A 13,172-nucleotide genomic window follows, 5' to 3' on the forward strand; every position below is an offset into this window, starting at 1 on the left:
TAATAGGGCTATCGTATTAAATAATAATGAATGTTATTTATCTACTTTGTTCGTATCTATTTAGATTTATATACTGTATGTCAGTTACACATTAAAGGATATAGAAATGACGCATGCGTAAACAAATTGCGGTTTTTGTACGCGGGCGCACGCGTCAAATCTGTGTCCGTTCATGATAAGTTATTGATTGAACTTAATGATGATGTCATATCACTACCATATTTTGGAATATCACTACTATATTTGGGCACATCACACTTTTTTTGTCAACCTAGTTTGATAGTGTGGACAGAGCTTTAGATCAGGCCTACTACGTATAGGTACATGTATTGTTTATTTATTTATCTTCCTCTCACAAAATAAAAAATTCCAAACGGTATAAAAGTATTGTAAAGACACTACAACATGACACGTTGTGGTTTTGACGACGACGGAAAAACCAAATGTTTATCACCACAAGTGTTTTCCCAACAAATTATATCATATTTATACATTTTTCATCACATCTTTCCATGAAATTAGGATTATAACTTATGAATATTTTATATATCCGGCCTATTATCGCCCATCTTGGCATCCCTTTCCCATGGAAAACACCTTTCTAAGTCTATTGTTTATTTCAAATCAACAGGTGCTTATCATCCCATTATAAAGTGATCAACATTACAACAAGTATTCACTCTGGACCAAATTCTGACCGTTTGTCACATAATAGCACCGGTCAATGAGTTTAATGTATACAATGTAAGTAGGTCTAGATGATATATATTATAATTTATACACAATGCACTTAAAAATACCTTTAGGTATCAGTATCTACTGAAATATACCTTGCTAGTTATTATTAGGAACGATATAAATAATGTATACTATATTTCCCTATCACTCATGTCCTAACGTGAGCACACATAAACATACATAATTTCAACATTCGTATTTTTCATTTAAACGTAGAAATTTAATTCGGAGTAAATCGTATTTGTACCAAAAAGTCACGTTTCACAGAGTTTGTATGAGGGGTGGGGAATTAAACTCAAGGTTTGCCAATCCACAACATGAGGACTTAAAAAACATCTGAACTTCTAACAGGAGATTTCGCATTGAAAGCAAAAACAAAGCGTTTTTATATTTTCGCAAATCCAGTCATTGCGTTTTCCAAGACCGACAATCTGTTAGATTTGTACGAATGCGATAGTTAGTATTTTAATCGCATCGTCCGTGCCTAAACTCGTTTACTTGTCAAGAAACGCGAATGTCACCATGCCTGAAACCGGATAACAACCTGAGCCACGCGTCTAGCATGCGACACGACCAGGCTGCTATATTACCTGTGTCGACGATCGGTCACTGAAATACAGGCTAAAACATTCCGTGCGATCTTTCAACTGTATTGCTACCAAACACAAAATAAATGTGTTTTTAACAAATGTCATGATTGAATTTCAAACAAACCCGTTAATTAGATCTATACCCTTTATTATTGCTAGTAATTTGCAACTCTTATTTGTGGCTAAAATATTTTTAACGGAAATCCTACAACAATTCAAACTCAACCTTAGCCACAAAACCTGCGATAAACCATTGTCTGGTAGCCTATAATACATAACTAAATATATTATATTAGCCTATCATAATTGTAGGATTTCATAGCGAAGAAACACTGGTAGGCCTAACGCCATAAGTGTGTGATCACATGGTACTGTACCTGTAACCGTATAGGTTATTGGCCTGAAATCTTTTTTTTTTCTGAATTGCCAACACATCCGCCTAAGAATTTTTATATATAAATATATAATAAACACTAAACTATATCCTTATGTTTGATATGTTATTTAGAATTTATGATTTTGTCGATACATTTTCATTTTTTCCTCTCTGCGAATCAAACGCGGCTTTGCATATCACGTGACCACTTGATTTACTACGTCATCATCGATGCGCACGTTTGTATCAAACTTCACAAGTTCTGTGAAACACAATGTCCATTGTTTAAAATGGAAAGAGAGCTAAACAAACCCATTTAAATGGATTTAATAAGAAAGTTATGTAGAATGTCACATGACCACACTACGTCATACAACGTCATTGGGCCTACTAAAATCAACCAATGAAACTATATACATTGTTTAAAATGGAAGCAAGGATAAGACCAATCCCCCAACCCATCTTCTATCCATAAATGGATACCGATAGCGAATGACCGTTATGTTTTTGGTTTTATAAACTCGCTTGGTGTATAGAAGATTTAGGATACAGATTGCATGTTTGTAAGTCAGTCTGTACAGGGCCTACTGTGTATTCGTCAGTTATTTTCTTAGAGCAAATTTCCCCTTGGTAACATTGTGCATGGTTCTAGGCCCCCTACCTGATCGTTAGTTAGGTATTTAATTATACGGTAACAATGAAAAAGATGTTTTATGTAACAATTGGTTCTTTCTCGTACTACGAATATTACTGGTCAGTTTATAAGAAAAATACAAGGTATTTAAACATGGAAAGATCTTGTGAGTTTACTATAGGAATGTTGCTGAATGCACGGAAACTGGCAACAATAGAAAAATATCAAACTTCCGGCTACCAACAACACAATAAGATAACATGTTCGTTTTTGTGAGAAAAAAAATATCGAGTCTTCAAACATGAATGTTAACTTTTCTTGAATTCCGAAATTTTCATGAAAACAAAACATCGAAAGTAGGTAGTAAGTATGTGTCGCGTATGCCGGATACAGTATGCATGTATGTGTACTTTTAGGCCTAAGCTTAAAACTTGTTGATTACAGACAAACAAACGAACGAACAAAAGCAGGACGGGATACCCTGGTTATAGGCCTAGACTCTCGAACGAACGGTTTGTTTTAAGTCGTATAAAATGATGCAAGAGAACATCGTAAGATAAACGTTAATATGGCTACAAAATGTCTAAAATGTGAAAATATATACATTCTTTTACAATATTCTTTCCAAAATGTTAGGGATTTTACGAAGATGCTGTTTCATAAGTATAAAACAATCTCGTTTTGATTTTTCTAGTTCAGAAGAAAAAGATACGAACTCAAGCAAAATAAAGCGATAAAACTATTCAGAACGATGTCGATGGACAAATTATCTAAACTGTAAATCATACAAAATAATTTAAGATGTGTAAAATAGACTGTTATACTAGACTAGGTATTTGCATAAATTAAAAAATAAGAAATTTATTCAAAAAACAAACGCGCATTAGGTTTGAACAAGGACTGAACCGTTGCGCGCCATTTATTCGACAACAGCCGGCAAATTTTCGTCACCACAATTTGTTTGGTACTCTTTAATTTTTAATTTTAAAAATATCCAAACTATTAATAGATCTAATAACAAGCTAAGCAAAAAAATAAAAACGGTTTGCCTACCTTCGAACGATGTTAATGGACTCTGAGGTACAAGAGAGCTTGTAGGGAAAGTATCTTGTTCAGGAGACGGGATGATGGTGGCTGACGACTGTATTGGACTCGTCTGGTTGCTGAGTGAGATAAAGTTATCGTTCAAAGTTTTCAAATCGTTCTGTTGCTGATATTTCCAGCTCGTATCAGTCGAAAAGTTTATGCAAGGCTCGGGACTCAAGTCCTCAATGTATCTATGATGTTGACAAGATGAAGACACTTGTTGTTGAAATGGTCGAGCATATAAGCAAGAAGGCGCTCCATCCTCAATTGATGATATCGTAGAAAGGCTACGACTAAGGTTGCTGTAGGCACCATAGGCCGCGAAAGTTGCATGGAACTCAGCAGGGTCGAGTGCGCATCTAGATGTACCGTTGGTCCACTGGTCCATTTTGTCTAACTGGTATTGCTCTCGCGTGGTAGACACAACTTTACTCCAAGACGGACACGATTCTAATGCCAGTCGTTTGGTCTTGCTTCGTCGATAGAGCAGATTTCGTTGGCGACGCGTAAACACTTCGTGTTGCTAGCTCTCGCCTATCAATCACTTCTTTACTTCAGGGGCTGTATAAAATTTAATGACTATTTAAATCAGTTGGCTAGGCCTCTCACATATCTAGTAAGTAACATGTAAACAATGCAACTACTAAATAATCTGCCAGAATATATAATCATGGGCTTTTATACTCAAAATGTTCCAAAAAAGTGGCCAATAAGTAAGATACTCTCTAGTGGATTGCTTTGTAATTTTCTCGCGTCGGTCCCGCCCAGAATCGTAAGGCAAAAGCCAATAATAAGTGAGAAGCGTGAGTTATTTGAGACGGAGCTGTGATTTCGGCCGAATCGGTCACCCCCTTTAGTTCAACCCTAATTGAAGTCGCACGTGTACAGCTCCGATTGGCAGAGTCACCGACGAATAGTTAGATCACAAAATATTGACAGATTGTCTATTCATTAATATATACCATGTAAGGGAATTTTTGTTTACTTCATTAGGCCTGTGAGGATGAGCAACGTTCAACTCAAGTCAGAGCGATTTCTGTGACAGTTTTCTTTTTCTCTGATACGGTACACGAACACGATACTGCCTCTTTGTTCCAATCGAATTCTAATAAAAAAAGAAAATGTGACAAATATTATATACAATAATTATTACAACAATTTATAATCCAGTTTATATTTTAAAAATACCGATTTAGGCCTACTACTTTAGTTAGTTTGATTAGGCAACCCAAGCATATTAGTTGACGTTTTTGTATCATATATTATTGTATTCCATTTAATAAAAAGTGACATTTTGTATGTATTTGTATTCAAAACAGACTTACATTCAATGAACAATTACTGAAGTGGATACAATTATCAATTACGATGTAAGGAGTGCATACATGGCGTCTGTATCTCAATGAGATAACATGAATTGAGCAACATCGATGCAAGTGTCGTTAAACGTCGGTAAATAAACGACAAATCTGTGAATATTGTCATAAATATCTATTTTTATATATAATTCATTTAGAATAAAATGTATTTCTCAATTATATACCGTAAATTAATGCAGAAAGTGCAAGGATAGTCGTTATTCTAGGTGTTAGCGATGCTTTGCCTCTAATTTCTAGCCTTTGGTATCATTCGATTATATAAATAAAATAGCTCCCTCTTGTGTTTTTTGTGACTTATATAGCAAAAAAATAATATATATGTATATTATTAACAAAGTAACAAGTGTTTAAACGACAAATATATCGATTAAATCGCGGAAATACCTCCTTTACTTTACCTATGCCAATACTGCAAGTAACTTGCTTAAAGTCGCAAGAGAAAAGAAATAAAAACAAACACACAGTAACTTTTTAGTCTCGTACACTAATTGTATTATCTATTTTTAGAAATAGACATTTAAAAAATGAATATAATTAGTAATTAAATAATAAATTTTATTTTAACATTTGCATTATTTTTCTACATTGAAAACTGCAGTAATTGATTTAAAATAAAAATATAAGTGCAACTATAATATTTTTTATGTACGAGGCTGTAAAAGGTCGTATGTCACGCAGTGCAATTCATAATACACAGAGCTGCATGACGAGAAGTCGTGAGTATAGTTTTTCTGAAATTTTGAACATTTTGCGTCTTTAAGACGCATGATATAGGATTACAGTATATTTATTAAGTGTAGTAAGGTGCAATATTGCTATTTATTGGTAATTTGGGAGTGTAAATTATCATTGAGCCTCACGTAATTTCCGTAAGTGTGATGAAGTTTGCCTAGCCTAGGTCGCTTGTCTGGGTTGGGGCTACCTGAAAAAGGCGACCTGCTTCAGTCACCACTCAGAAGTTTTTCTGAAATTTATGGTAGAACATCCAGCCCGCCCTCTATAGATTATAGTATAGGTACTAATGTTGTTTTTTGACTGAATTTGGAGGGAAAAGGTTACATTTTGTATGTTTTTATTTGTGTTTTCATTATATTTACAGTGTTGAACTTTTGTTTTTTTATATAGTTTTTATTTCCACACACAAACAAATATTTTTTTAGCTTATAATATTGCTAACCCAACCAATGAGTGGGGAATGAAGGTCTATAGGCTAGGCCTATACAGGATGATATTTTCTGGTATTATTGGTGGACAGTCTCTACAGTCTAGTGAAGTACTACCTGGTAGGGGTAGGCCTAGCCCATATTGACACGACTAAAGGCCAGCTAATCCACGACCCTATTCCTTTTTAAGCCTGTCTCCATACAGTACTCTACACTAATTCCAATTCATACCTGTACTCTCTAAATTCCTTGCATTCTAGGCTACAACAGACAGGTAGTACCTAAAATATTATTCTGTCTTTTAATATGGGTAACTCATGTCCCTTAAAAAATAGGCACCAGTTCTAAGTACAGTCCCATGGTTAATTTAGCACTACAGGTAACTGTAGACCACATTAAACTATCATAAAGATCGCTAACCATGCTCCGTATCGTTTCATTATTTTCTTTTAGTCATTCAGAATTTTATTTGCAGTTACCATAATTCAACGGAAATTGAGTAGATTCTCTGGAGACACAAAAAGCATTATTAGAGCTATACCACTTAACACTTAAACTTATTACGTTATTTATTGCGACGTATAGAGTACTGTAAGTAAGCATGTAGGTTTAGTACCATGTCATAAATTCATATGTTTTGATGATATGCATACTGTACAACAGCTTCTAAGTCCTAGGGAATTTCTCAATTTACTGACTTAGTGAAAGATTTAATTAAAATTAAGATTGAAACTGTAAGCGGAAATTTAAACTGAATTGTGATGGTCACACCTTTTTTTTCCCTTCATTGGAACGAATTCGCACTTTTTGTCAAACATTTGCCCACTCTTAAAAACTTACTTGTTTGACAGCAACATTTTTGATAAAATGTGCCTTTGATCATTTAAACAAAAAAAATCTATTTCATTTTATTATTACCATGCCCTATACAAGCACGCAATCATGAATACACCTACCCACTCTGCAAGTAGCAAGTAGTGATATACCCAAATATAGTTGTGATATGCCCAAATATAGTTGTGATATGCCCAAATATATTTCTGATATGCCCAAATATAGGTTCTGATATGCCCAAATATAGTTCTGATATGACATCATCATGTCCATATATCGGCACATCACATTTTTTTGTCACATAAAGTTTGAGCTACTATTAACCTCAAAAGCAACATACTTTTTAATCAAACAACTATTGTGGTTTTTATTTTTAATTATGACTCTTCGCCTACCATCTCAACAAATTCATTAAACCCCATCCAAAATCTTTCCAAATTTATGCTATATTATATCATAAAATATAGATAGATGTTTCTGTCGGATAGATTTTGTTTGAAATGTAATTTGTGTTTTGGAAACTGTTTTACAATTGCAAATAAAATTATGTTGAGTTCAAATTACTTACTACTACTTCATTCTACAGTGTAATTATATATCTATATTTAGTAGTACTAGTATACGGTCATCATGTTGTTTCTAACCATTTATTGATTAATAACATGCACTGTAGGATAATATTTTATAATCTTCTAAGTGTAAATGACACCAGTATTAGTGATTGGACTCTTCTGGAAATTGATGAATCTAAATTTAGTTTAAATTTAGCCATTGAATGCAACGTTGTTTTTACATCAACTCTCGCCTTTCAATTAAAGCCAACAATATTATTTCAGGTAATAATAATAGCATATCATTACCAAGTATATACGGTAATTATGTATCCATCATATCCACTATTAAACATTCCAAACATATTACGATCATGGTTCAATGTCGGACAATTATTCAATATGCTATTATTATAGTATGAATTATGGTCGTTGATTCCTTTAAATTTAATGGACATTATAAGCATAGAATAGTGTTTAGGTGGAAATAAAATTCACAGAACTTCTCAAGATATGTCTACACAAATCAAAGTTTATGTGACAAAAACATGTGATATGCCCATATATGTGGAGATGATGATGTCATTACCATATCTAGGTATATATTGGGGCACATTACAAATTCTTACATTGTATTTTAAAATCCCATTCAGCCCTTTAGGAGGTGGACTTTAATAATATTATTATTAAATAGGAATAAAAAACCTATTGATTACCGTATTCTACATTATCATTTCCTGTAGCCAGGTGACCAGCTGTGTATTGTACAGGTAAACTACATGATGTATTTTTTTTTATAGAAAAGAGAATGCTTTTGATTGAGTACAGTAGATCAATAATAATTTTCTTTTGTGTATTTTCAGGAAAATGTTTTTCAGTGGAATTTCTTCATAGTGAATTTATAATACAAAGAGAGAAGTAATTTTGTTATTTGTACTGCATGAAATTTATAATTCTTTTTCCATAATTTGATCATTTAACAAACAGCACATTTTTATAAGGTCTCTGCTAATAAAAGTGTTTTTACCAGAATACAAAAAAAAATGTTTTATGTTCGTTGTAGAAAAAGGATGATATAATTTGACAAACCTCGAAAAATTAGGCAAGCAATCCCAAGTCAATATTGAACATCTTCCAATTATGTTATGTTCTCTACCAATTGTGTTGAGAATAGTAACTAGAACTACAGTTACTAGATTGACCAATCAAAAGATACTTATACAAATCATAAACAAATGTATGCGAAATTAATCTAGAAAAGAAACTGTCAGAGGTAATCATGCAGAGACAACTGTGTGTATACTATGAAGTAGAGATAGCTCTTTTGATACACTATAAGTATTGATCACATCTTCTGCAAATATTTTTTTTTTACTTAGATGGAAGAAAGCGAAGAAACAGAAAATACCATGGTGGTAGTGGAGGACACGCCTATGGTGGATCAGAGTGATGTTGCCAAGCAACCAGCCAAACATTTAATGGAAGTGGACTTGACAAGTAATATATACGACAAGAATTTGGACAAAGCAGATGCCGATGTTCAACTTCAAACTACATATATGTGCACTCTGCCTGGATTCCTCAGAATCTTGCAAGTGGTAGGTGGAAAATAATTCATTTTTCTTATTTTAAATATAAATGAAAATTTACAAATATGCATAGATTCTATCTAGAAATAACAAGATGCCGTCCTGTTCAGATTTCTAGGCCTAAAAAATAAAATTATTTTGATGGGCCTGTTTAATGTAGACACAAATCAAGGTAAGTCTTTTAAACCAACTGAAAAATATGTTTAGAAAAAGTATTTACTGTTATTCATTTTGATTTAAGCTCTGTCTACATTTTCAAACTAGTTGACAAAAAAGTGTGATGTGCCCAAATATTGTAGTGATATGGCAAAATATGATAGTGATATGACATCATGTCCATATATGGGCACATCACATTTTTTTTGTCACATCAGCTTTACATACATGCCAAACAATTGCCTTCAGTGATATGGTTAAAAAGGTAAAATTGGGTTTACCCATCTGGAAACGTGTTCGTCATATCATAGATGTTGATGGCACCAACAATTATTGTATTCTCAATCTTGCCTAATTTAATTGGTTATTATTTTTTATTCAATCAATCATAAAACATTTATTTCCAAAAAATGGTGGCGTCACCTAGAAAGCTTGTTTTAGGGACGCTATTAAGAGAAAAACAGAAAAAAAAATTAAACAACAACAAAATTGTTTGACAGACATTACCAAACATTTCTTCAATGATAATAATGGTTAAAAAGAAACACTAAGCTCCACCCTTTTAGAAACTAAGCTCCACCCATCTTGAAAAGTATTATTACTACATAATCCACCATTGTAATTCTAAGTAGATGTTGATGACCTGACCAATTATCTGTCTGTATTATTGGTTAATTGTTTATTTTTATCAATTGAGGAATTCCTCCATGTTTTGATTGACATTGCTACTATATTCAATCAAGATAAACAATTAATTATCTAGAACCAATCAACTACTGTGGCAGTAATTGCAGTATCTATTAACATTTACAGTTACATCATGTCTACAGCTTTGTTTACACGAGTAAGAGTTAACTGCGTTCTATGCACGCTTAATAAAATCATATCTGAGTTACATCCGCGGTACTGTAAGTGTTTGTGTGATTAGAAAACCTATGGAGAATTCTTCATAGTTAACCCTACTTATATCCCTGTGATGATATAACGTCGATAAACCTCCGATATACCTCTGATATAACTACGATATACCTCTTATATAACTCTCATATACTTCTGATATAAATCTGATATATTTCTTATATAACTCTGATATACCTCCGATATAACTCTGATATAACTCTGATATAACTCCGATATAACTCCGATATAACTCCGATATACCTCCGATATAACTCCGATATAACTCCGATATAACTCCGATATAACTCTGATATAACTCTGATATAACTCCAATATACTTGTGTTTTGACAGTGTGTTTTCGCTCTAATAATATCCAGTGCACAATATTGACATTTCAGTACATTTGAGATTGTTTGAAATCCGAATTGTGTAACAAAACAATTAATTAATATACAGGATAAGCACATGTTTTATACTAAATCCTTACATAATATAACATTCCTACAACATAGTACAGTAACTAATACTAATGTATTTCTTGCTAAATCAAAACTGCATAATTTTCAATGATCCTCATTTAGCAATTTAAGTTATCGCTGGATTTACAAGCTTAAACAATCACTCTTAACGCTAATTAATCTTTCTAGGAAAATTAACATGAACAAGGTTTATATAAAGTGCATACACCTTTCCTGACATTTAATTCAGTTTTTATGCTTCATGTTTATAACAACTGTACGAAATTTATATTCCAAAGATTACAAGAAATTAGAGGTACTTGCATTTAAAGCTCTGTCTACACTATCAAACTTTGTGACAAAAATTGTGATGTACCCAAATATGGACATGATGATGTTATATTGCTTTTGAAAATATGATAGTGATATGACATCATCATGTCCATATATGAGCACATCACATTTAAGAGTAACAATAGTCATTGCACAAAAACAAGTTGTTAATTAACCAGTTACGGCAGGTGAAAGATAAAATGGTTGTTACATTCTTGCATACACTTATCAAAACGGACATGTTTATAATTGACTATATATAATATTAATTGATGACTTGTAAAAGCAATACAAGTTGAATAAACCTTTTCAATAACATAGAGTTTAAAAACATCAATTTAAAATGCTTAAATAAAAATTCTCATTAAATATTTATTGAAATATGAATAGGATATATAAATAATACTATTGAAAAGTGTACAATAATTTATTGTACATATAATAAGTAATAAAAGGAGAATAAAAATGTATGTAGAATGCCAAACTGATTGACAGACAGGGTATTAAAAATCAATGATATATAATATTAAATAAGAAAAAATCACTTGGGTTTTAATTATAATGAAACAAATTATGGTTATAAATGTAAATTTAAAGACATTTAACTGTATCTGACACAGGCATTAAGCATTATAAAATGTTATATTTTCAAATATATAAAGGGTAATTACAGATATTGATAAGAAAAAAATGATAGTGAGTATAAATGACAAGTTATTGAAAAATGATATAGTGTTAGGTCATAACAATCAATCGTGTCCAATACTATAATACAACAAAATAAAATAGAACCTTCTTTCCGCCAAATGTTAATTTTTTTTTTCAATTTAAAAATAATATTTTTATAGTGCGACATTAAATTATATTAATTGTATATAGAATTTAACTTGTTAATATCACTAACTTATTGAATGAATGTATATAGAATTGAGTTTTTAATTAATGAATTGTTTCTTAATTTTGTTATATTTCTTCTTGTTTGTTGTTTAGTTTAATGTATTGTTTAGGCGTTCTGAATTATTGTAAAAGTCTTCATTTCAACCTTTGGTTGTTTTTTGAGTATTTTATACCAGTCAAATAAATATAAAATAAAAATACAAATAACATTTCAAAACAGAACAATCAAATATGAAACAAATTGGCTGGGAATGATTATTATACCATAAACAAAATAAACTATTGAAGACAAAAACAAATATAAATGATGGCATGTGATTTGTGTGGTTATCCAAATACTGCAATAAGAAGTAATTTAGCAGCTTTGTGTTCCCCTTGAGTGTCCAATCATTGTCACAAACCAACATTTACGCAAATCAAGTTACCGCAGAATTATCAATCAGACATGTACAGATTAGTGGCTTGGCTAAAAACATGTATTCTTTCATCATTAGAAAAATGCAATTATGAAAAGTAGTCTCAAAATGTATGTAAAGCAGTTATTATAATTTTATTTTTTTCATTTCCATTTATCATTAACAAAATACATAGAAAATTGTGTTTGTTACTCTGAGACCATACACAATACAAAACAGAAATAATTCTCTTAAAGCTCTGTTTACACTATCAAATTTTATGTGACAAAAAAATGGTATGTGCCCATATATGATGATAATGTCATATCACTACCATATTTGGGCACACTTTTTTTTGTCAAACTAGTTTGATAGTGTAGACAGAGCTTTACATTCAGTGATCAAATAGAAGATGGGTAAAATCTATTACGCAATCTAATTGTATGAGAGGCGATGGACCGAACATAGTGCACGGAATGTGTTGGGATTTGCAAAATTGAATGTGTTTTCGTAGTTAGTCTCTTAGATTCAATTGATGGCTCAAAATTGTATGATTTTAATTTCAAACATAGAACCTACGTACACCTTTAAAACTATTCTTGTGAATAGTCTTCCTGATTGTTGATACGTCTTTTGATGGAAAATAGCATTAAAAATTAGAATGCAAAGTCTTCAGTCTTCCTGAAATCTGTCGTACCATTTGCTAAATTTGATTATGATGACCCTTAAGTCGCCCGATTTACTCACTTGGCTGAGCGTGTGGCATCTATCAATGTCAATAGAAATATCATTAACAGATAGATCAGAGACATTATATGCTGTGAATACTGTATAGTGTTTGTGAATACTGTACAGTGTTTGTGAATGCGGTACAGTGTTTGTGAATGCGGTACAGTGTTTGTGAATGCGGTACAGTGTTTGTGAATGCGGTACAGTGTTTGTGAATGCGGTACAGTGTTTGTGAATACTGTACAGTGTTTGTGAATGCTGTACAGTGTTTGTGAATACTATATAGTGTTTGTGAATGCGGTATAGTGTTTGTGAATACTATATAGTGTTTGTGAATGCGGTACAGTGTTTGTGAATGCGGTA

General features: G+C 32.1%; 1 protein-coding gene across 2 annotated transcripts in view; it reads left to right on the plus strand.

Annotated features, from left to right (window-relative positions):
- The first annotated feature begins 5,486 nt into the window (after window positions 1–5,486).
- Window positions 5,487–13,172, plus strand: part of LOC144850926 (uncharacterized) — a 37,628-nt gene continuing 29,942 nt past the window's right edge. The window contains exons 1-3 of one of the 2 annotated variants that reach the window (XM_078708445.1): window positions 5,487–5,519; window positions 8,215–8,269; window positions 8,731–8,949. In XM_078708445.1, the coding sequence (XP_078564571.1) occupies window positions 8,731–8,949 (219 nt within the window). In that variant the 5' untranslated portion in view covers window positions 5,487–5,519; window positions 8,215–8,269. Of the gene's footprint in view, window positions 5,520–5,584; window positions 5,868–8,214; window positions 8,270–8,730; window positions 8,950–13,172 lie in introns of those variants that run through there. The other variant, XM_078708446.1, reaches the window with a different exon arrangement.

The sequence above is a fragment of the Antedon bifida genome, chromosome 8 (assembly GCF_963402885.1).
Source record: "Antedon bifida chromosome 8, ecAntBifi1.1, whole genome shotgun sequence".
Lineage (NCBI taxonomy): Eukaryota > Metazoa > Echinodermata > Crinoidea > Comatulida > Antedonidae > Antedon > Antedon bifida.